Genomic DNA, 25,300 nt, shown 5'->3' with positions numbered 1-25,300 from the left:
GGAATAGCACCCACTGGTGACACCTCTCTTTTAATGGGGACACCGTGGCCTCCAGAACAAACCCGAGCTTTTCTTTTCTGTTACCAGAATATCTCAGACCTGTTAAATGAAGAGACTAATTTTTGCATGCTGCTATCAGGGCATGGTAACTTCCATTAGCAGCTGCAGGAATTTCTTGCCCCTCTCATGAGGGATAGTGGAGCATTCTGAAAATGTCAGCCTGCGCAGATTTTCTGAACTTTTTGTTCTCTTACCTACCCCATCCTTTTGCCATTCTGAAAAATTATTTTCCAGCTTTTTTTTTTTTTTTTTTTTTTTTTTTTTTTCTCCTTACTATGCAGGCACCTGACCAGGTGCAGAATATATAAGCTAGACTGAAACTAAGTAGGTTGTGCTGCTTATTTATGCTGTGGGGTGTTAGGATGTTGATTTGGCAGTTCCATTACTTTCTCATCATCCATAATATATATTATTATTGCAGCCCATAATTCAGATGCACAGTCATTTGAAGTTGAACTTTATTAGCTGAGCTGTCAGCAGACTTATTTTTTAGTACACTTGACAGATTTCATAATCACCATGTAGTGTTCAAAGATTTTGGGTCAGCTATCAACCTGCAAGAATTAAGATCTCAGCATTCATCATGATCAGGCTGTTGCACTTTCTGGCATCTTCAGCAGTGATCCAGTACAGAATGAAAAGGTAGACATTACCATTTCCAGAATTCAGAGATTTTTCTCTGGTCAGGTAATCTCAGAAAAGATCCATCTCAGAGCTTTCTGTATGACAAAAAAAGGAAAATCAGAAAGTTCAGCCAACACCTTAAATAAATGCCTCCTATAAATGAGTGCCATTTTTTTCCTGGATATCTGATGTACTTTGAATAGCAGTAGCAGGAGAAAGAAGTGTGAGACTGAAACTCAAGTGCATCAAAAGTGTTATGTTGGAAGCAGGGGTGAAATACCCCTGATTCTGTTAATGAAACAGTCATCTATGGTGTTTATTCAATAAGTTGTATTCAGTTTATTCCCACTGCCTGCTCAAACCAGACAGAATTGTCTTGGCTTCTTGAGTGAAGTAACCAGAATAATACATGGTTTTCTGCCAATTAATGCTGGCTAATTTGGTATCAAGATTGTTAATTAGTCTTTGGAGAGTCTCGGTGATCCTTGCAAACTGGAGCTATTGCAGAGATGCTTCAGATTTGCTCTTTTGCTGTGATGGAATGACTTCCACGGGCTTGAAGTGAATTAGAGAACGTTCTTGGGGCAGTCTCCTCTCTAGATCTTCGGAAAACTGCATGTATTCCCATCTGCTGAGACTGTGTCCCAGTTTCCAGAGCAATCCATTTCTCAGGACAAGGCTTTATGAATTTGGCACAGGTCAGGTAGTATCCACGCAGTAAGGTTTCAACATCAGTGCAAATTCATGCAGGTATTGTACTGTTAAGTCTTGGTGTCTCAGACTAAAACGTGCATTGCCAGCATGGAAAATAGTGTGAGTGATGGTGCTGCAATACCAAGACACGAGCTGCATGCATCACAAGTGGGAGTGGGCAGAGAATGCTGAACAAGTTGGTTTATACTTGCTGCCTGTTAATTTGTATAATATTTGCAGAGCTGATGCAATTCTATCAGCCTCCCTATAGTTTGGCTCTTTTTAAATATAGTATTAATAATAGGTTCTCAATTCAAATGTCAAGTGATTTGATTAAACATGAAGAGATTTCTGATGTATCCAGAAGACTCAAGATATCCACAAGTCATTATTGTTATCACTTGATCTATCAAATGATACATCCCCTGACATAAAGCATTTGTGCTCTCAGTGTTTGTGTCTTGTCCTGTAAGTTTCATATTAAGATGTCTACATGCTCAGCAAAGTCAAGAAAGGAATAATTCAACCTATAATTTGTTTCTGTGAATCAAAGTCTCATTTGGTTTGGAAGTGATGTGCAGTGAGCCTGTTTTAATCTCTTTATATGACTATCAAGGCAGCATAAGGTTTTTGATAGCTTTGGTCCCAAAATACTCTGTATTCCCAGCATCAAGTAAATCCATGGAACATGGTAGGTATTTGCCCAAATAATCTCTACTTAATTCATTACGTCTGCTATTATTTTAATTATTGGTATTTTTTCCTTGCTGCTTTTTGTTTTCTTAATTTTTTTTTCTTAGTTAACTGATGAAGGAGAATATTATTATTCTGTGTCTGTAGTATTTAGCTGTTTTGATAGCAGATAAATTCTACAGTATAACAAAAATGAAGGGTTTTTTACTGATAATACGTAATGAAGATACTGCTTGAGGTATTCAGACTGGGAGATCACCGATTTCCCTGTGGCTTCTGCTGCCATGAACTGTGGATTTGCCCTGTGCAGAACTTACTACTGCAGCCTGATGTTCTTACAGTCCCTTACTTTACTGGTTCCTAAGAATAAAGTAACAAAGTGCACCGAATGTTGCTCTTTCTATACAATGCCCATGCTGCATCAAACACTGTCCAAGGAGGAATTACACCACCTTGATCTATCCTTAAGCAGAAATTCCTCACCCTGCCTTTTGAGTCACAACCTGCTTTCCCTTCCTTGTGTGCATTTTTATCATTCTCTGTTCTGAGTATCAGTTGGTAGATGCACTTCAAAATTACTTCTAATCACCTAGGCTCTTTAAAAATGAAAGAGGTTAATTAGAGAGCCTTTGACATCATAAAATAGGTAATGAGTGCCAGCTTATTTGGCTCATCTCACTGCCCTTTACACCCCAGATGAGCTGAGCAGCCGTAGCCCATGCACTGTCAGGTGAGGGTGGGGCCAAGCCTCTCCTCACTGCCACCTTCATCCGCTGTCTTTGCTGCAGCCACTCAAGTCCACGCCAGTACCACAGCCAGAGCTGGGACTTCTCTGTGGGGGAGGACACTTGCTGGGTGTGCCCACACTCCCTCTGCCATGGGGACCGTGTGGGGTTGGGGTGCTCCAGCCTCCACACCAACAGACAGCCTGAACTTGGTCCTGCTTGAATACAGTGTAGGTGACCCATAAGCAGAAATTTGGGGCACAAAGGTTCTGGTCGGTACACACTGCACCCTTCTCTAGCGTGAGTACAGAGGCTAGTAGAGTTTCCAAAAACTTAATTCCCTTGGGCTGTCTGCGAAAATATCCACAGAAGAAGTGGTGAATGCCTGTTACGGAGCACTTGTGGTGTTTATTTTTCATGCCTGTTGAGAGCTAGGTGGGCGCCCAGTTCATGGCAATCTGTGTTGGATAGGAGCTGCAACCCTGACACCAGTTAATTGTGCTGTTCATCATTATTGCAGGGGGATGGGGGCAGAAGGAGGTTTTGTTCTCTGCTTTTCCCAGTCTCGGTGTCAATGTCAGCCTTGTCTCCTCTCTTTTCAGGTGTGCCAATGCTGTTTGTTATCCTCTGGGGAACTGTCAAGTACCTTTATGAAGATGAGGGGTTGGTTTAGTTCCGATTTTTATAGCTATCTCGTTTGTGCTGTATGTGTGCACCAGCAGGTCACTGTTTGCTTTCTGTTCGTTGTGGTTTGCTTTGGCAATGTGCTGAAATCTCACATAATTGCTTCTGTTTTGTCTGAAGGTCTTGCATGACATTTCAGAAAGTAGCATATGGGTTTTTTTCTGATCAGAGTTTTCTGCATGTCTGAATGAATCTGTTCTTTTGCAGGTCAAGGAAAGGTATGTTTTGTTTTCCTGTACTTACAGTATCAACAATAAGCGGTCATCCCACCCAACCAAGACCACTCCTGATACTGTGCCTTTGGCAGTAGCATTTACAGTGGTTTCAGAGGAAGACAGCAACCTCCCACAGGATTCTGCCTGGATTTGTAGTGATTAGCCTATGCCTAGCAGCAGAGAAGTGCTTGCCTTTTCTTAAGTTCCAATTATTTAGATTTTCTTAAAATAAAGGCACATTCTCTCTGCTTACGTTAGTTCTTGCTGAAGTCAACTGTGTCATGCACAAGACCACTGTAAAACGCAAAATACTTTTTATCTATTTTTAGCATGGTGGCTGTTCTGAAAAAAATTGCCTTTGTATATGTTATATGTACCAAATAGCATTGTAGCTTGTTGATTTTGGTTTTTTGTTTTTTTTTTTAAAGTGAGGGAAGACTCTTTTTAGAGACATAGTGTCTGCCTAGAAATATTTGGGTAGCTTTCTTTGTGAAAAGAACTCTATGCTCTTTCATTTTTATTTTAAATTTATTATTTAATGGATTTTTCCTCTTAGTTTCCAAACTACCCAGCCAAAACTTTCGTAGAGGATCCTTTTTTTTATTATTATTTTTTTTTCCCCCCTTATTGCTGGAGGGATGCTGCAATATGAAAATTCAGTTTAGTCAGACCCACATCCAAACTGTCTTCTGGTGTCTCTGAGTATTAAGGACCAGCTTTTTTTTTGTGTGTGTGTTCCTTATAGTACTGAACCAGTTCAGTCAAAGCTGCCTTTTCTGGCTTATGACTTTCCTTTTCAAGGTTGACTTGATGATATTCTGTAACAAGATTGTGGCTATACTGATGTACTGCAAGTTTTGTTGAAATTATCAGAATAGGTGTAGAGACCATGCAGCCTCTGAACAGGCAACATTCCATGGCCATATCTTCCCATTGATGTAGAAAATGTATTCAAAGTGCTCATGCTGAGCCTCCCACATTATGCGGTGCTCAGAGCTGATTTATATTTTCTATTAAGGAAAACTGTCACTCACTGCCTTCAGCAGACCTTAAAAGGGGCAATTTTGCACATTATTGAATTTTCTAAATCTTGTCTAAATATTTGTAAAATACAGCAATAAATAACCACGTGCAGCAGCTGCTCTAAAGGCAAGATTTCTGTGCCTTGGGCAGGCATTTGCTGGAGCAGCAAGGGATATCTTTCATGCTGTTTGCCATAGCTCTGTCACCGTGCAGTAGGCTGTAAATTTCATTTGTTATTTAACTACTTCCCTGGCTATGAAGAATAACTGGAAATAAATGTGATCAGGGCTAGGAATCTGAGGCCTGTGAACGTAGCCATTTGAGTAAAGGACTGAAGCCTGTAAGACTCGGTTGGTTGCACACTGGCTTCTTCTTTCCTTACATGTGCAAGTATAAAGTTAGTGTTTTAAAAAGTGAGCTATTCAAAAATATTTTATCTAGATTACAAATACAATTAGACGCAAGCTGGTCTTCTTAGTTATTAGACTGTGCCTAAAAAGCTGATACTTACACGATTTTGCTTCTGTCTGCAATTAAGTATGGGAGCAAAACAGTCAGCCTTAAATTACTCCCCCCCCCCCCCAACTGCTACATTCCTTGTAGCCGTTCAAGGTAAAAATTCAATGTTTTCACTTTTAGAAGGAGAATACTGGATTGATAAGCAAAAACAGAAACATCCCACTTGCATGTTTTTCACTGGAAAAATTCTCCATTGATGGCTCTGAGGCTATTAGTTGCCAAGCATCTTCTGAGAGGTGCCAAGCAAACTGTAGGGATAGATCCCAAGCATTAATAGATATTGGTGTATTTATCAGTGTGGCAATCACAGAAAGCACAGATGGGCAAGAAATAACGTAGAGATCTGCCAGTTTAATTTTCTGCATGCTTCAATAGCCATGACACCTTAATTGACCTGTAATGTTTTTTTTATTGCACATATTTGTATAAATTTAAAGCTAGCTAAAACTGATGTGTGCCACAGGAAGCAAATTAACACAGAAGTGTAGCAGAGTTAATGTAAAGAATTGTTTCTCAGCCTCTGTTATTATAAAGAAGTTCTTTAATTGCCTCTGCACCTACTGCAGCTAGTGAGAAAATTAGAACTCCACTTCCAGCTATGCCTATTATCCCATCAGTCTTGAGGTGTTCTAGTAAAATTAATTTCAAAGGTTCCATGAAGCTGGCTCCCAGTCACGTGTACCAGTTAAGAAGTTCTGTAACTCAGATTCTGGCTCAGGTACACTGACTGCACACGGTCTGCACACCTTTTTTGTCCAATACCAAAATGCAATTGAATTGAGGGCTGTAGAGCTGCTGGTGGCAATAATGTGCTTTTTGCACACATTAAACTGAAATTGAAGGAAAAACAATATCCCAAGCCATTCTCGGACTTGCAGTCCCTGCAAGGGAACGTGGAATTGCCACAGCCAAGCTGCTATGCTTTCCCCTGTCGTAAGTGAGCACCTGTGGGTGTGTACTTGTAGCACGGATCCCTCCCAGGTCCTGCATGGTTTGCTTTTTTCTCTTAGACTGTCCCACTACAAGGCTGGGGAGAGTTTCAGCTCCACCAGCATCACCCAAGCTGAAATTCTGTTAAGAAGCCTTAGGGAAAATTGTGCATATGTATGTTTTGGCAGAACAGATTTGGAGATGAAGAGCAACCTGTGTTTTATGTAGTGCTGTTTCCTAGTTTTTTTCCCAGCCTGTGTAGCTCAGAAACCTGCTGGCTTTACTGGTAAAAGTGTGAGTAATGCTGAGCAGGAGGCTAACAAAGTTATTTCGTAGAAGTATTAAGAATGCTGTCACTGCGGCGACAAGCGAAGTTGCACCTGAGCACTGCCCTAAAATCTGGGCCGTCCTACACAGACATGGCCCATCAGACAGTGGTGGTGGCTGGCTGTGGCCAGAGGAAAGGAACCTAAACCCTCAGTTTGAGGTTCACTTCAGACCAGTGATCCCAAACTGTGGGTGCCATGACTTTTCTTGTCATTTTTCTCCCCGTATTGCTCAATGAGACAGGAATTCTAAAAGCTAAAATGAAACTCCTGTGGAAAATGAAGTACTATATTGCTTTAGCATGCTACTTAATTAGCAGAGGGCTCAGGTCAGCAAAAGTTAGGAACTGTTGCTCCCATTTTTGATTTTACTTGTTTATAATTTTTAAAACTCCCAGTGGGCCTGAAACCTTGAGCATATGAATTGAAGGAGCTGGAGTTTGCAGCTGCAGTTGCTTTCCCTTGGTTGAAATTAGTAACTACTTTTTGAAAAGAAGGACAGATAAAATAGATGACTGATCTCAATATTGATATGAGAATAATGATGGTAAGTAATGGGATAAAGAACTAACAAGCAATTAGAACTGACATTGGAGACTGAGGAATAATAAAAAATAGTGCAGGATGAGGAAGCTAAGAATGAAAGCGGAAAGATCAGACTCAAACAGATTCCCCCCCTTCTCCTTTCAGCCAGATGACAAATTTGACCTTGGTTTTAATGGAGTAAATCTTCACAATTAATGGATGATAATTCATAGCAAATTGTGGAGGAGAGCTAGCCATTAGTGGGCAAGAAAGGCCGGTGAGTAGTGTTCAGTTGGATTATGATAGCTCAATAGTACAAAGCATTCAGTGTTTCTAAGGAGTAGCTGCATCTGTTTCCATGTCAGCATGATGTGCTTTCCTACTATCTAGTCCTTGTTTTCCATCTGCATTGCTGGAACAGAATGAAAAGCAAGAGATTTTAGTAATGAACTGAAACTTTTCCTTCATCTCCCTTTTGTCCTCCTACTAGTTGCTGGACCAGAAACTATAACATGAATTACTGGCTGATCATCAGACTGCCCATTCTCATCGCCATCGGGGTGAGTCTGAGATGTGTGCTGTGAGATGGCAGATTTCCCTGGGAACAGCACGATATGGTACAAAGATGCACACGTGGCCATTGTGCATGTCCAAGGGCTGATAACCCTTGAAGCTGTTGACATTTTCATTCAGAAATGTGATTTTATGAAGCCAAATTGGTTTCTGTCACTGAAATTCCAGACTAGCATTTTGTTTTTTTATTTGGCCACAAGCTGTCGTGTTGTAGTGGCAGGACATGATAACAGAACAGCATGCTGCAGCAGTCCCATTAACTGAGCAGGAAGGTAGTTCAGGGGCACCAGTTACTATTTCAGATCCTGGGCTACAAAAGAGCTGCAAAATGTGTGGCATTGTGTAGAAATGTTCTGCAGGCACAGTACTGTGTCAGGCTCAGACCTCCAGACAAGGCAAATGTGCCAACCCACACCTTCACTGTGTCTCACTCCCCAGACAGTAAGTAGGGTCCCCTGCTTTGCATAATGAAGGGCCTGTGTTTTCAAGGGTGGCTTGTGCATTCACATTTTGACCACAATTCTTTGGCAAGGAGTTGAGTTCCATGGTAAATTCTGCAGCTGCTGGGTATCAGGATGCACACAGACCTACACATGCATACAGAAACCAGGGTTTTTGATTACTTATGCACATGTTTTTATTGATGGTGGTATAAATTCTTCTTTCTCCAGGTGAATTTCCTCATCTTCATCAGAGTTATATGCATCATCATCTCCAAACTGCAGGCTAATTTGATGTGTAAAACTGACATAAAATGCAGGTATGTCTTAAGGTAGTCTGATACTTTGCATGCTCATCAGAATAAAAATAGACAAGGACATACATGAAGAAAGTGGGTCAACAAAGGTGGTTAAAGAGCACAGCCCTTGAGTAAGGCACAAGTGTGGTGTCACACATCGGTGTAACTGCTTGGGTAGTCAGTCTCCAGAAAAGTCTAGTGAAGCCAGGGCAGGTATTTCACCTGTGTTATAAACAGAAGGCTTGATGTCTGTCACTTTATAGTCTTCCATTAGACTGGATGAATATTAATTAAGCAGATATTTTTAAAATACTTGCAGCATATGCCATTTACTGAATGTTAGCATCCTTGAAATCACCCAGAGTGATTTCAAGGCAGTGATTTCAAGGCAGAAAACCTGGTGTAAGGGCTGGAAGGAAGGTCCTGTGAGGAGTGGCTGAGGACTTCTGACTTGTTTAGTTTGGAGCAAAGGGCTCTGAGAGATGACCTTATAGCCTTCTACAGGCCCCTGAGGGTAGAAGTGGAGAGGGAGTTGCTGAGCTCTTCGCCCTGGTATCCAGGAATGGGATGTGTGGGAATGGTTCAAAGCTGCTCTGGGAGGGGGTTTAGATTGGACATTAGGAAGCATTTTTTTACTGAGAGAATGGGAAAACCCTGAAACAGGCTTCCTAGAGAGGTGGTCAGTACCCCAGGACTCTCAGTGTTTGAGGCATTTGGATGGTGCCATTAAAAATGTGCTTTTAAGTTTTGAGCAGGTGGTTGTCGTAGGTTCCTCCCAGCTGAAGTATCCTATCTTATTCTAATTTGAACAAAATAATATTAATTGATAGAAATAGAAGTTTTCACTTCAAGGAAGACAAGATGGGATAATTTTGAGTTTTGCTCCTTGTTCTTCTTGACAGCTGTTATTGGGACAAACTTTCAATCTTGAATACAGGAGATGTTTCAAGAGAAATGTCGGGGCTGTCACAGAATGTTCAATTTTTGGTTTGCAGGCTTCAGTCTGTCCATGCCTGTATTCTTCCTGTTATTTAATCACCTTGCTAAGATTCATGGTTGCATCCTTCATGTCTGCATTTTGACTTTTGTATCGCAGTCTAAAAAACAATGTAAGAATAACAAGTTAGCTCTTAACGTGTGGAGCTACATCCTGTGGTATCTGGGCCGCTGCTGGCACTGGACTCAGCTGCTTTGACATTGGATATTTCGATGCTGCAGCCTTCTAAACTAGACAGTTTATTATGTATTTTGGTGCATTCTTATCAGAGTAGAGTTGCTGTGTATGTTACCTACCTTCTTTGCCTCACATGAAGTTTTGGAAATACTAATACGTCTTGAAAGTTCAAAGCAAAGATGAAGACGTGTCTGAGCTGGAGGCTTTGATTCCAAGCCCACTTATACAGAGAATAGTCTTTTCAGAGGGTCACAGTGAAAGGACAAGGACAGAAGTCACAAGTTATAGCAAGATAAATTCCCTTTGCATGTCAGGTGAAAATAAATTAATAGTCACAGTGGTCTGATGTTGGAAGAGAGGCCCAGAGGGGCTTTTGGAGGACCTTGGATATACTCAAAACTTGGCTGGACACAGCCTTGAGTAACCTGCTGTGAACTGGAGTTGGGCTAGAGACTTCCAGAGGAGCCTTCCAACCACAATGGTTACATGATTCAGAATAGCAGCCAATAGCCCTCAGGCACACAAAATCTACAAAGGTCTGACAGCCCTGCTAATTGAGTGATTTTGCATCTACTGACTTGTCTGAAGACAGGTTGTTGTGAGATGTTGGTAAGTTCTGTGGCCTAGGAAGCTCCCTCATGATCCCCAGGGATCTTTCACTAACCTGTTGGGTGCCTGGCATGTCTGTCAAAAGAGAATTAAGGATCATTCTTGTGGATTTTTTCTTGTGCTTGTGTACCTTGAACTCTCTCCCAAGTGAAGAATAATTATTTCAGACTGGTTTGTCTTTCATCCTTTGCTAGCTGTGTCTTTGAACTTGCCATCACTCATTTCAAGACAGTTTGATTGCTTTGACAAAGTGTTCTGTGGTTACAGATAGTTACAATGTTTAGAAGATTTAAAGCACCAGAGGTGGGAAGGAATATCAAGAACTCTTCCCTTTGCTAAGATGTTTTTTAAAGATTCCAGTATTGATAAATTATGCCTTTCAGGTCATCAGGAAGGTAGGTTTTGGTTGTCTTTCCCAATTATAGGTGGAGAAAATAATTCAGAGGAAAGATGTCACAGGTACAAGAAAGCACATGGCTTCTTAGCAAGCTTGGAAGATTTTCCAGGTGAAATCTAGCCAGTAGCGGGATATGGGGCTTTGCTCTCACCAATAAATGGTCTGCAGTGAAGTGGTGGAGGAGATTAAAATTTGCAGGAGCTTACTAAGGTTATTTTGAGGAGGTTTTTATCCTGCAGCCTCTGGAGGAGGACCCTGTCTCACAAAGTGGTGCAGCAGCTTATCAAAGTTGAAACTGTCAGAAACAGAATGTAGAAACAGTGACTCCCAGTGATCATTTAGATCAACAATGGTCTATTCAGTGTCATTGTTTTTTTAATTTCTTTGTGATCTTAGGCTGGCCAAGTCTACGCTGACTCTGATCCCACTGCTGGGGACCCATGAGGTCATCTTTGCCTTTATTACTGACGAGCATGCCAGAGGGATGCTGCGCTTTGTGAAGCTTTTCACTGAGCTCTCCTTTGCTTCATTCCAGGTAGCGCTCACAGTGTGCCCATGGGCTTCAGATATTTTTTAATTCCTATCTGGGGACTTGCTTTCTCTTTCATTCATTGCATTCTCCCTGTTGCTTATTTTTCTCAGTTTAGCACTGGATGTTACAGGATTATGACAGTAGAAGGGAAAGTGTAAGGACTAATTTTTAACAGCCAACTTTACTACAATAAGATGGAATTCCTGTCCACGTGTTAATATTTACTTCCTATGGTTCACCTCAGGGCAATAACAAAATTGTCTGTGATTTCCTGTAATTGTACAGTGGCATTGCTGAAAGCACATTTTGTGCTTTTTCCAGTGTTTCTGATACTCCTTGGAAAATCTGTGCTGGGAGAGGTAGCTGTCTCCCGCTGTAACTGTGTGTGAGGAGGGCATAGGCTTATTGTGATTTTTAACTGTTGCCTTTTTACCATTTCAAATGAGTCTCCTTGTGTAAAGAAATCATTATTCTGTTTCCCTGCACACTCATTCCCTGTTTATCAACCACAGAGCTGTATTTAAGACTGCTGTGAATTACTCACTTATGAAGTGTTTAAGGCTTGAAACCTTTGCTTTGTAAGGAAGAAAGAGAAAGAAATCACTAGACAAAAACAACAGATAGAAGAAAACAACAACTCCTTTTTCCTAAGATCATGAGCTTTGAGACATAATTTGGTCAAACCTCTGCTCTGCCATCAGAGTTGACAGGGACTAAGGATTCTCCACCTTTCAGTCTCATCAGAGATATGTCAGTGTGGAGGCTCTAGCCCCCTGCAACTGAGTTTGGGAATGTGAGGAAACTGCTCTGCTCACTGTTCTGGTTTTTGTTGATTTCAGGGGCTGATGGTTGCAATTCTGTACTGTTTCATCAATAATGAGGTAAGAGAGATACTACTTGTTCCAATTTGCCTTATCAGCATACACTATAGGAAAAGGAAATTGAAAATGGTCTTGAACTGCTAAATTGTCCTTGTTCAGGAGTTTTTTTTTTTTACAGATCCTTCCCTGCAAAGCTCTGTGGGATAACGCATCAGACAAATGTGTTTGGAAAGAATTCAGGCAGTATAATTTACGGTCGCTATTTGTAGATGTGGAATCTCACAGTCTTGCTTCCAATTATGTAGCTTGCACTGGTGGATTTTTAAATTAAGAATTACAGCTGTTCTTAATCTGTCTTATAGTGCTTCTTATTTGCTTGTTTTTGTGAATGTGGGAGTGGAGACCATTTTATTCTATGAACTCAGATCAGCTTGCTGGTGAAGTTGGAGAATTCTTGTAGCTGTTGCTGTACAGTTTGGTTTCATTTGGTTTCCCTGTGGCCCAGCTGCTTGAAGGCATTATCACTCTCTCATTAAAACTGAACTTCACAGAGTGGTGAACTCACAGACCCAGAAGAAACGTACCTTTGGCTTTGAATTGATTTCAAGTACTATCTTTTGTGGCTTTTGCTGAATCCCAGCCCTGTTGTGGGAAAGGGTATTGTTCTGTTTCAGTATTGCAGGAATCTCTTTTGTTACCTTCTAAGTGATTATTATTTATTCACTCATTCAGCAGCCAGGTTTGTAAAGGAAGCAAACACTACTCATTTAGTCACCACATTATTAAATTAAATGCACATCAATATGTTTTACACTCACAACAAATCTACTTTTAATGATGACATGGGAATTCAAGATCGCTTATTGAGAGACAGGCCTCATCAAGGAATTGGAATCAGAAGAAAAATGGGCTGCTTGTGTCATTATGACCAGGCTGGAGTTAACAGAAAAGCAGCAGGCATCCTGAATTAAGCCTTGCAGGAGTCTGCTCACTTCTGTAGGTTGTGGGTAAGATTTTATTGAAGTGAATCTATTAATTAGATTACCAAATGCTTACCAAAATCAGAGGTGAGTAGCAGCAGGCTTCGCTATTGGGAATGAATGTAGTTTGCTGAATGAGTCAGAGAATATTTGTTTCAAATTCCTTGTATGGCTTTACAGGTGTACTTCAATCCTGAGATGCAGCACCGTCTGCTGGTGGATCACGTATTTCCTTTGATTCACTGCATCTTTTGATGCATTTGCTCATGCATCCCTTGTGCAGCTGCAGCCAGGCCTCTTGTGTAAGGCTCAGTAACTTCCTTCACATGAAATAAGGGCAAAGTTACATCATAATCCAATCTTTATTACAAGCCCTCAAACAGGCATTGTTTCATTTGAGGGAGCTTACTGTGTAATAACCTAACTATGTTTCTAAGAAATGCTCCCAGACTCTTGTTACTATGATTCTCTTGCCACTATGATTCTCTTGCCTTTGTAATGTAGTTCATAAAATCTAAACGTGATGAGTTCAGCTTCACTGACAGTCTGGGATGAATTAGTTTGTTTGTTCCAACTCTTGTTCAAAGAGGGGAGTAGGATTTTGTCAAGCCCTGTCATCAGCGTCCATTAAAAAAAAAAAAAAAAGAAATCTTTGTAAAGTGTTTGATTAAGTAAAGTCTGTTCTAAACTATACAAGAATTCTTTTCCTAAGTTAAAAGAGAAACTGACTTCTGACACACTGTATGTGTCCAAAGACTATCCTTGTTTGCAGTGTGGTCTACATTTTGTTTTTGTCAGTGACTCATTGACTCTTTTTCTTTTTCCTTAGCCATACAGACTGAAAGTTCTTTGCAAGTCCTGGTGCCCAGATCAATAGTAGAAATGAAGATAGAAGTGATATTAATGTCCTTTTCTAATACCTACTTCTGAAAAAAAACCCAGATTTTTTCATATTTCAGTCTTATTTCATATTAGTTCATATTTCTTTGCCTGAAAGATTTTGGATTTTCTCTGAACTTGCTCTGAAACCAACAGTAGGGTCTCATGAGATTGCCTTTTAACACCAATGTTCTTTGCAAAATGAGCTAGGCCTTAATATAACCAGTTTTTCTGCTGTTAATGCTGCTTTCTATAATAAATATTTTAACCCCCAGAGATGCTGCCATTTTCCACCACTTAGTTGAAGATAGTTCAGATTTCATTCTCTGTAGCCTTGGTTCTCCTTTTTGCCTTCTTGTCACAATGAAAGTACGATTCAGTCTCTTCTTCTTTAAAGAATTTGTCCTGATGCCAGGACTCCTGAGTTCTTGAAATACTGCCCACTCCTCCCTTTTGCTTTTAATTTCTTTTCAATCTCTATACAGACTATTAGTTAAACTCTTCGATCAGCTCAATTCCGTCCCATTTTAGACCTACTTTCCTTTCACTATCACTTGCTGAGATTCTTTTTGCCAAAATTCAGTGCTTTTTTATAATTAGGTTCCAGATTCATTGCCACACTGTCAACTTCCTTCCCCATTAGCTGCATAAAGCTCAGTCAAGAGCTTTCTGTGAGAGATCTTCTCTAGCTTTAACATCTATGACCATTTTTTCCAGTTCTCCAACCTCTTTCTTTTCTCTTTTAAAATACCCTACATAATTTTTTTCCCCCTTTCTCAGGTCATGGTTTAACCTCAGACAGCAACTAGGCACTGTGCAGCCACTTGCTCACTCCACTTTGGTGGGATGGGGAAGACAATTGAAAGAATAAAAGTAAGAAAACTCTTGGGTTGAGATAAAGACAATTTAATAGATAAAGCAAAGCAAAACATGGAATTCATTTACTACTTTCCACTGGCAGGCAGGTATCCTCCCAGCTTGCACATCTCCTGCCTGCCTGCTGTCAGGGTAGGATGAGAGGCTGAAAAGGCCTCGGCACTGTGCAAGCCCTGGTCAGCAATAACAAAAGCATCTCTATATTACCAACACTTGTTTCCAGCACAAATTCAAAACACAGCCCCGTAGTAGCTGCTGTGAATAAAATTAACTATACCCCAGTCAAAATCAGCACATCTTGGGAGCTTTGATTTTGGGATCCTTTTTCCTGTATAGCTTATTTCTGGGGAATCTTATCAACACAGCGAAGTTACCAGGATAATTATTTTGCTGAAAGATCTGTAGATCTACTTCTGTGCTCAGGAACTGCCTCTGCAAAATAAATCTTTACCAATTCCCTTGCTTATACATTCAAAGCCATCTAGGTGAAAGCTCAATTCAGCACAGGTTGCAGAGCTGCTCCCTATCCTCTTCTAACCCCTGGAGAGAAAACTGATATTATGCCAGTCATATCTATTCCTAAGATAGACCCATTCCTACATTATTTTGTTCAGGTCTTCCATTCACTTTATCTCAATATTGCAGGCTGTTTGTATCGTAGCTCAAGCCTGTCATGTCCAGCTGGAGTAAAGATTCATTTCCTCCCTTTGACTGACCTAAAGGTACCTATTTCTGTTGCTCACTGACTTACTCTTCAGTCACTACAGTCATGCTTTCATTCAGGGTTTTCCAGTAAATGCCTACAACAGCTTTTTCCCAGTGCTTACTGTTTTCCATGCCCACAAAAGGTGTCAAGTAGTGGAGTGGTAACATGGTCAATTCTTTTCCTGCAGACACTGTGGTTCCTGCATTTCTGCCTTCATCTGACCATTCTCCCTCATTCTTCTATGCCAAGCTATTCCAGACACACTGTGTTTCTCTTTTGACACAACAAACCCCCCTTACCATGATAAAATACAAGCATCTGTCTCAGCATCTTTCCTTCTGACCCATTTGGTTGTGAGGGTGGAGGTCAGATTCTGGATTCTGGCAGATTGTCAGGAACAGAGTTTTACAGTTGGTTCCACCAGGACATTCAATACAATGGCTTTACCCAGAGCTGACAAGGACTGATAGAGGTGCCCACCAGGGGAAGACAATTAGTTTTGTAAGGCTTTGCTCCTTTTTTAGGACTGCCTCTCAAATTCAGTATTTCACAGTGAACAAGCAAAGAAAGCAGGCATACAGCAGCTGGTTCCCTAGGAAGTTTCCCTCAGAATATGAAGGTTTCAACAGCCTGGGCATGATGACAAACCTGTGCTGAAACTGCCACCAGCCTACTTAGTCTCTTGGTAGTCAGTATAAGATCCTAAAATAAAAGAGAAAGCATCTCTCCAGAGAAGGCTCCCTTAAGTGACCCACCTGCAGTGAACTTATTTCCAGGCTGAAGTACACACCATAATGAACTTATTACTGTGGTTGCACTCCCGCCTTTATCTAGAATAACAACTGTGAAATTTTATGTCCTCTACCTTATGCTTTAAAAGCTAATGGAGGTTCTTACTTCAGTCAAGTGGCAAGAACTTTGCCCATGGAACAGGAAAATCTAATTCTGTTCTTGATTAGCCGTTATAAAATCCTGGATAATCTTCCAAACCAGTGCAGAGGTTACACAGTTTAACCCAGAACCTAGGTGACTAGATGAGCATACTTTATAGCTTTAAGAAAAAGTAGTATCTAGAATGCGACACTGCAATTGCTATTTAAATGGGAAACAAAAACAGTCTCTACCTTGCTTAATTGCCATTTTCAATTCTGAAAAACATTTGGTTTTGTGTGAAATAAAAAACCCCACATAAATATTCAAAGAACAAAAATAATTCAGGACATAAAGATGTTAAACTCTTAAGAATACCTGTGGTGTACTATTGAGCAGAAAGCCAGTCTTTTCAGCTGTTTCATGGCTGATAAGCAAAGTCAGCTTAATTGTTAGTACTGGTAGGGCACAGAGTACAATCAGTATTGCAGGTGAATACAATTTAGAGCTAAATAATCAAAGTAATATTTTCTGGTGCATAAAAGAGCTTTTTTCCTACAAGTAAAAATGAATGTCATCATTATTTTAAATGTGGAATGGCCTACAATGGATTAATGAGATAATTGGATAATTGGAAGCAATAATATTGCAGGTTTAAGGCACTTCCAGCTTTTCTCAGTAGTGTGGTATCCTTGTTTTTTTCTGATGGAGTAATTTAAAGAGCTGATTAGTTCCAAATTCATTCCTTTTGGTTTCTTCTTTGCTTCTGTTAGGTTCAGATGGAGTTTCGGAAAAGCTGGGAGCGCTGGAGATTGGAACACTTGTATGTCCAGAGAGACAGCAGCATGAAACCTCTGAAGTGTCCGGCCAACAGCATCAGTAGTGGGGGCACAGTAGGTAGCAGCGTTTATGCTGCCACTTGTCAGGCCACATTCAGCTGAGATTTCTGCAGGTGAAATCAGACTGAGAGCAATGAACTGTATAGTACATCTGAAAACCCTTAAATACCCAAGCAAGTGGCTTAAGTTTGCCATCTCCAGCAAGAAACTTAAGCGTATGCTGCTCATCGCCTGTAGGCTGTTGGACAAAGGTTTCTAGGGAAAGCAATCTGCTAATGTAATCAACACATCAGAGGAAAAATTGGTCACGTCTAAAGTAAATTAAAAGAATTTCTTCCTATTTGCACAGAAGGCCTCCGGGGGTCCAGAACTTAGCATTGATCCAGTCTGAAACCACAGGGTCAATGGCTTATTACTGTTGAGTGGGTGAGCCGAGTGATCGACTGATTAAATTACAAGGATATAGAATATGATTATTGCCAAAAAACACATTTAGACTTTTCTGGCGATAGGGTAAGGAACCATCACCATTTTTAGAAAAAAAAAAAAAAAATTAATGGGACACAATTTGAGTTTCAGGGAAGAATCAGTTTTGTAGCAGGGGTTTCCCAAAGTTAAAGGTGAAAATATGCTAATCTGTTTTCTGGGTAGGTGAAGAACAGCATCCTGAAAGTCCATCAGCATACAGCGGGTAGTGTAGTGAACACTTCTGAATGCTATCTTTAAGCTTCACTTAAAATACAGAAAATACAGAAACCCAAACAAAACAAAAATGCAGTACGTTAGAAACCTCCTCTGCTAGGAGTAGGTGCACCTTCTCTCTGTTGACATGGATGGAAATATCCCCTGCATTCACAGCCCTTCCACTGTTAGTGCTAGTCTGCCCATCTGGTGGGCACACAGGCATTCGTTCACAGAGATGTTGTTGTTGGCTTGTGTTTCAAGAGAACTTTTCCTGTCTGAGCTTTACTCTGCTTCTTGTGGGTGCAAACACACAGGAAGAAGTCAGCTTGCGGCCACTGCTGGTCTCAGCAGACCTCTCCTCATTGCAAAGATTCGGTAGCTGGCATTGTGTGCTCGGTTGTGTTTCCCCTCCGGCCTTGGTCCTTCTCTCCTGTGACGCGAAGTGCCCACGCATGCAGAGGGGGAGGTGGCCCTTGCACAGGGCGCGGGTTCAGGACCAAGGACAGCTGGACAGCTCCCGGGGTGGGCTGCCATCCTCCTGAGCCTGCCAGCTTCCCATCACCGGCATTCCAAAAAAAAAAAAAAAAAAAATCCTGAACTCCATGAGGTTTTTTCCATCTGTTTAAAACCACAAGGGCTCGTGCAGTGACTGCATCTGCACTATGTAATGTGTTCCCTCCCTGATGTTCTGATGTTGACAAGAATTGCTGAGGACAAGGAGAAGTACCTTCAGCAGCAGGATGTTAACGTTGCATCACTTAAAAACAAGCTTTGGACATCTTTACTTTGCTCTTACTTGGGCTCCCTTTACAACAAAGAGGCAAAGTGCCAAAGACTAGCTCTGAGAATCTCCCTGGTCGCAGGTTTCTTGTAATAAGCAGTTACAACTACTCAGCAGAAATAACCCTCCCTATTTTCAAGTCTCTTTGCACTTGCATTCACAGCCCCTATTGCCAAGAAAGTGGACTGGATATTCCGGGATGTAACTCAGCATCTTTCCTGCCTGAAGCTAGGTTGCTTTGCATGGATTATTTAATCATTGTATTAGAATCCTAATTGCCAACAGCATGGATTAGTTTTGCAATCATAAGGGTAGAATTGAATTAAAGAGGATGTGCTACCTTCTTCTGCTCTAATGCTTGTAATTGAGCTCCAGGGAGAATGACATGTTTGCAGAAATCCACCACAGTTCTCAGGCTGGCTTATGTGTCTTTGGCATGCTGGCTTCTCTGCAGGCTGCTTCCAGGCCTTCCCTCCCCAACATCAGTTGCAGAGCTGACTTTGGAATGAAGCACTTCGAGTTCTTCTGTATATTTAATAACTAGCTTCTGTGTTGTGTGACAATACAATACTTGTCTACTACATGCAGGCACTAACCGCTGTCCTACAAGTTAATTAATTAGCTTCCTGTATGTACAGAGTCTGCTTCATGTTTCTATCCAACACCAACCCTGAAGCGGTAATAGGAATAAAGTACTAAAGATCATCACTGGCAGGTGAAAGGGCAGCATGGTGACAGATGCAGTTTACAGCTGTGGCTTAATGCACACTGTGGGGAATAATTTCACTCATTAATATTCAAGAGTGAATGCTGGTCTTGCTTAGTTGTGTGCAAACCTGGGAAAAAAGTTTCTGCTGCTTGTGCAGCTGTTGGTAAGATGATAGTTTTGCTATAACAACAGGACGTTACAGAAGTGTTTTAACTCACTGCTGTGCTGGACAAACAAGTGCGTGTAACAAACTCAAGAGGACAGACATGGGAATAGAGAGCATTCCCATGTGTGGTAACAAACCTGTACTTAGTTGCTATTGCAGGCAAGATTCAACAGCTTGACATGTTTTTGAATTAGTAAGCTGTTCTTGTCCCTCCTACTCATCTGTGAACTGAGGGCTTTGGGCCCACAGGAGTAACTTTAGTTATCTGGGTGACTTCTGCTTTGTTGGAATACAAGAGAAGAGTAAGGTACCTAAGTGAGGCCTTAGCCAAGCAGAAGACTGCAGAGGAAATTTTTTTCTAATTAAGCTCTCACTTGTTCAAACCTTTTTAAATCCCCTCTCAAAACAACTCAGTGGAAGTAATTACCACCAAGAAGAATTATAGTCTTTGTGTATTTAGAGATTGAGCAAGGCCTCAATGCCAATTTCTCCATCATACTTTATCTACTTCAGTAAAACCTTTTACAGGCCTTTGTTATTCATGCCATCTCTATCTCACAATGCCTAAAGTACATTTATTTGAGTAGCATGAAATAAGCAAACCAACACAAAGCACTGGAACAGATGAACTGTGTCAATTTTTATTTCTTGTGCCTTTTGGCTTCATGCTCACTTATTGTGGTAACTTGTTTCATGAAGCATTAAATACAAGAGTCGATAAATCCACCTGGACATAATGCAGCTAGAGTCTATAAAGCAAGTGAAAACTTTATCTCCAGCATTGCTGCTATGAATTTTTATAATTTCATGGATCTTACCTTATATTTAATATTTATTTGCATATATTTCCTTATTTTAAAAAAATACCCACAGAACTGAACTGTACAAGATGTCAGATTATCAACTCCCTATAAACACTACGCTGTTTATTTTTATTGTTGTGAATAAAGTTTCAACTCACAAAATGTCATTGCTTACAGGTGTTTTGAGTATCATCTAACTACTTCCTACCTTGTAATTAGATTATTTTTTAAGAACAGAAAGATTCACAGTCTGTGGTTCTTCCAAGGAAACAATTCTTTTTATGTTCCACTGTGTGTCCACTACGAAGAGTCCTTTGACCCTCCTGAGCCTACCTTAATCAAATCCAAAATGCAGCATGTTATAGAGTCAAAAGGAATCAGTAAGAATAATGAAAACTCTAGGAGGTTTTTGCTGGAGGATGGCAGAATATGTGCATGTGACAAAATTTTTTGCCTTTAAAAAGCAAAAGGACTTGGAATTGATACAACAGCCCAAGATAGAAATTGTGAGAGTGCTGTGGAGAGATATTGTGAGATGCTCAGCAGTGTTAACATATTACATGTGCTTTAATCTACTACTCTCTTACTAGTCCAGTTAAATTCAAAGCACCACTTTATTTTGTTTCTACAACCAATGATGAAACTTGGGTTGAGTCAAGCCTTAACAATGTGTTTAACTGTTAAATTAGAAAAGACATAATGGAATGGGATGTGAAAGACTAATGTGTGACTTTCCTTCTCATCTCTGTCCTCAGAGAGATAAGTTCTAGCAGCTGCTCTTCAAAGTGATGACTTAATGAATCATAAAATTATGGTTGGAAAAGACCTTTAAGATTAAGTCTTAAGACCATTAAGTCCAACTGTCTATGTAGCATCACCACCACGTTCAACACTAAAACGTGTTCTCAAATGCCCCATTGATGTGTTTTTTACATGCTTTGAGCACTTTGCTGATCAGGTCTGGCTCACTGCAATGATCTACATATTAAAAACAGCAGAGGATCATACAAATACACCTGCCAGGAATAAGTATTTTTTTGGCTTATAGTTATGAAAACTGTAATGTGAAGCAAAAAGGGAATTATAATCTGATATTTGTGTTAGATGAAAAACACCACTGCAAAACAAAGCAGCGGCCTATTTTAGGTATATGGCTATTGCTTCATGTCCTTTCTTTGGAACGCGATTTCCAGCCGGTGCAGAGGAGAGCAGCAGCGGGCTGCACCTTCTACTGCAGGTGTCAAACGCCAGCCTTGCTGTCACCTGTGGCGAAGCCCTCGGAAGCCCTCCAGCTGACAGCCGCCGCTGTGACAAAGGCCGTGCCTCTCGGGGCCGCTCCACAGCGGCCGAAACAGCTGCCCGGCCCCAGGAAACGAGACCAGAGCGCATGCTTTGCTACGGCTTTATTCGGGACCGGCCGCCGCCGGGGAACACGGGGCCAGCAGTAAGGCTCGGGCGGCTTTTTGCATAGGAACAAACCCCATTTCACTGCGCCACGCCCCGGCCCTTCCTCGGCGCGGCGGCTGTCCCGGAGCAGCACAGCGCCGGGCCGGGCGCTACCTGCCCGCGGCGGGCCGGTAGTGCAGCTCCCGCTCCAGCTGCTCGGCACTCAGCGTCCCGGCGATGGCCGTACAGCCGGGGTTGAAGACGGAGTAGGCGCTGAGCTCGCCGGGCCGCCGCTCGGCGGGGCCGCGGGTGCCGGCGTACATCCAGTAGAGCAGGGACAGGACGAAGTAGGGCAGCCCGAGTTCCAGCTCCGCGAACAGCGCAAGCAGTACGGCCCACAGCAGCACCTTCAGCAGCAGCGGGCGCGCCCACACCGGAGCCGCCGCCACGCCGGCGCGGACCTGCGGAAGGCGGCGGAGAGACGTGGCGTCAGGCACCGGCCGGCAGCCGCGCTCCCCGCCCCGCCCCGCCCGCCTCGGTGCTCACCTGAGCGCCGCCGCCCGGGCCCGCCGCGGCTGCTCGCCGTCCCTCGGCGGCCTCCGGAGCCGCGGCCTTCCCCGGCGCCTCGGCGGGGCGCGGAGCGGCGGCAGCGCTGCCGCGGGCGGCGCGGAACTGGGCGAGGCGCCGCTCCACGGCCGCCGCCATGGCCGAGCCGCGCCTGCGCCAGGGCCCGTGACGGCCCGGGGAGGAGGCGGGGCCGGGGAGCCGCCGGAGGGGCTCGGTGTCAGCGAGCGGAGCCCCGGGCAGCTGGGCTGCCGCAGCTCGCTGTTCGGCGTGGGCGGCGAGGCCGGCGGCTCGCTGTGGAGAAAAGCTGTAATTCACCAGAGGCCTCTCGTGTTTCATTTTCACCCAGTTATTATGTAGGAAAAGGCGTCTGAATTGTAGTCCACCCGTGACCTAACACCAAATCAAATCGATCATGGCGTTAAATGCCACGTCCAGTCATTTCTTGAACACCTCTAGAGAATGTGACTCTACCACCTCCCTGAGCAGGCTATTCCTTCCATTTCTCCACAAAAGGTCTGTCTAATCAGACCTTTTGTGAAGAAATTCCTCCTACCATCCAACCTAAACCTCCTCTGGTGCAGCCTGAGGTCGCGTCTTCTTGTCCTGTCGCTGGTTGCCTGGGAGAAGGGGCTGAGCGTTACAGGCTACAGCCTCCCCCGAAGCCGCCTCTTCTCTGGGCTAAAAACAACCTCTAGTGTTGTGACTAGTGTTGGCACCACGAGGAAGCGGGGACGGAGAGACTGGAGCGACCAAAGCCTGGGGAGGGGGAATGAGGTGCTCACAGCCGGGCTGAGCAGCGCCATGTGCGTTGGCCGTTCCAGTGGAGGCCGCAGCAGAGCGCTGAGCGGCTGGGACAGGGCAGTGAGCGGGAGGAGAGCACCGCGCTGGGCTCGGCCATTCACCGTGTGGTGCCAGGAGCCAGGGCTCGCCCCGTGCCACCCGCTGCTGGCCCTGGAGAAAAGCCTGTGGTGGTTCCAGCACAGGCTCACGGGCCTTGTCAGCGTCCGTCCCACTCTCTCTTTAAATCAAATGATAACATTGGGAAAACTAACTCTATTCGCATCATGTTTCAGCTCTCGGCACTGCCAAGAAATAAAAATTTATTTACAGAATCTGTCTCTTAGCCTCAGGAGTAAAATATCCATCACTCTCCAGCAGTAATAGTTAGCAATGAGCCATCATTTCATCCTGCAGTGCTTCTTTCCAGTTACTTATAGCCTTCTCAGAAGTGACCTTTGGGGCTGAATGTCTCATGCATGTGTCAGCTCAGAAGTGAATATGAGAAGTCTAATAAAAATCAAATTGGGTGTTCTTAAGTTATCTTAATGTGGAAAAAATTGTGTTTTTTCCCAGCTAAATCATTTTTCAAATGCCTATTTTATGCTTGGTTACAAAATGACTTTCTTTTAACCTTCCGACTTTGCAGAGAGTGCTGCAATGAATAAATTTTTTTCTCTTTATTTGTGGAAATTTGATTTTGAAATAACAGTCAAAAATGTTTTAAGATAGCCTGCACAGAACATTATTTATTTTTTTTTCCTTCCTCTTGTTCTACTGTTCGTGGAAACAGCTCCTTGTTCTGTAGACTTCATTAGTCAAACTAATAGTTTTGTGTGAATAATATATAAAATTCCACCTTTGCAAGCTGCACCAAGTGGTTCCTATGTTGTCAGATTTTACTCAAGATTTACTGGGTTTAGTATGTATTTGCTATTATGCATCAAAATTGCTATTTTATGGCTATTTTATAGGGCTACCTATATTGCCATGTGTTGTTAGGAAACATAAAAGAGTGTCATGAATCATGCCTTTGAAGCTTAAGAGCACTCCAGTAACTTCATCTCTAAGTGAGTGTTGCACTGCAGATAAATACGTAAACATATTTGTATCCATAAAGTCTTGAATTACGTCAATATATCCTGTTTTAAACAAACAGCTTAATTGTGTAGACATTTCATTTTGTTTGTTTGTTTGTTTAACAGACCATATGAACAATTTGTTCCCTACTCCACTGCCTCCAGAAGTTCTTGGCAGTTTACCAAGCTTAATCTTTCAATTCCTAGCCTGTGGTTAGGAGGGCAGAGGGGACATGGAGAGGCTGAAGAACACTTCTGTGGGACTTGAATCACTTCATGCCTTCTTCTGTTTATGAGAAAAACAAATTGAATGTAGTGGGTTTGTAGGTGTGAGACTATGAATCAAGTACTTCTCCCCTTGTGCCACAGCCAATGATGAATCAAAAATGTTGGGTGCTATTGATAGGTCTCTAAAGCTGCATTCTTCATAAAGGAAGTTCTGGAACTGCTTATCAACTTCTGGGAGGCAGCATTAAGATCACTTTAAAAACTTAATTTTTTTTTTAAACTTGTTTAATACTAAATCATAATACAAAGCTGTTCACATGCGTATTTCTCTCTGCCAAGAAGGGAACCTTTGTTCTTTATAAATTTCCACTTCAGCGATTTTGAAACCTTTTCCTCTATCCCAGCAATCAACTTTTTTATTATATTTTAATATTTATGACAGAGAAGAATCATTGCATTCTGTTCTTATGCAATTATTGTCAGCTTAAGGAATTAAGGTTCCAAGCCATTAAGAACTTTGTCTATGGCCCTCTATCAGCAAGTGAGCTAAAGGAAGTGAAAGAATAGACAGAACAAGAAAGCTGGCAAAGCCATACCCAAAGTGCAGTTGATTTTACACTTTTGGGGTGGTGACTGCAGAATTTTTCCTAATTAATTTTCAAACATGTTCACTCTTTCATGCCCCTTAAGGAAGGAAGTGAAAACTAATTAGATGAAGTATTTTTACATGACAGATGGCATTAGAACTAATTGTGGCAAAATACCAACCCAGCTGAGTTAACTGAAGTGTTGATAGCAACACTCAGGTCGTGTGGCACCCTTTGCATGTGCCACATCAGCAGCCTCTCACCAGGTCTTGGTGTCAGCCACCTCCTTGCTCAATACTACAGGCTTGGGGCCTTGCCCGGTTGTTTGGAGTGTTGTTGCTTGCTTCCTACTGCTTGTTCCTACTGCTGCAGATACCTGTTTGTGTATGCCAGCTTCTTCGGATATCAACAGTAATCAAGTCACATTAATTAGCTTGATGGATTAATCTGATTCATTGCCAGGAGCTCTCTCCTTCGTGAGAAAAGTGTTCACACTCACACTGACTTGCTAAGTGCCATAA

The 25,300-nt window shown here is 42.2% G+C and overlaps 2 protein-coding genes across 3 annotated transcripts in view; one reads left to right on the top strand and one right to left on the bottom strand.

Annotated features, from left to right (window-relative positions):
• GLP1R (glucagon like peptide 1 receptor) overlaps window positions 1–19,735 on the top strand; it is an 84,165-nt gene extending 64,430 nt beyond the window's left edge. For both annotated transcript variants that reach the window (XM_040059928.2, XM_040059929.1), the window contains 6 exons: window positions 3,398–3,458; window positions 7,508–7,577; window positions 8,262–8,350; window positions 10,906–11,044; window positions 11,881–11,922; window positions 16,947–19,735. In XM_040059928.2, the coding sequence (XP_039915862.1) occupies window positions 3,398–3,458; window positions 7,508–7,577; window positions 8,262–8,350; window positions 10,906–11,044; window positions 11,881–11,922; window positions 16,947–17,114 (569 nt within the window). In that variant the 3' untranslated portion in view covers window positions 17,115–19,735. The remainder of the gene's footprint in view (window positions 1–3,397; window positions 3,459–7,507; window positions 7,578–8,261; window positions 8,351–10,905; window positions 11,045–11,880; window positions 11,923–16,946) is intronic.
• A 1,061-nt stretch (window positions 19,736–20,796) lies between these two features.
• SAYSD1 (SAYSVFN motif domain containing 1) lies at window positions 20,797–22,444 on the bottom strand. Its single transcript, XM_040057537.1, has 2 exons — window positions 22,088–22,444; window positions 20,797–22,002 (listed from the first exon to the last, which is right to left on the bottom strand). The coding sequence occupies exons 1-2, from the start codon at window positions 22,442–22,444 to the stop codon at window positions 21,712–21,714; spliced, it is 648 nt and encodes a 215-aa protein (XP_039913471.1). The 3' UTR covers window positions 20,797–21,711.
• Window positions 22,445–25,300: the final 2,856 nt, after the last annotated feature.

This window comes from Hirundo rustica, chromosome 3 (assembly GCF_015227805.2).
Source record: "Hirundo rustica isolate bHirRus1 chromosome 3, bHirRus1.pri.v3, whole genome shotgun sequence".
Classification (NCBI taxonomy): domain Eukaryota; kingdom Metazoa; phylum Chordata; class Aves; order Passeriformes; family Hirundinidae; genus Hirundo; species Hirundo rustica.
The sequence above is the reverse complement of the archived record's forward strand: the minus strand, read 5'-3'. Positions and strand labels throughout refer to the sequence as shown.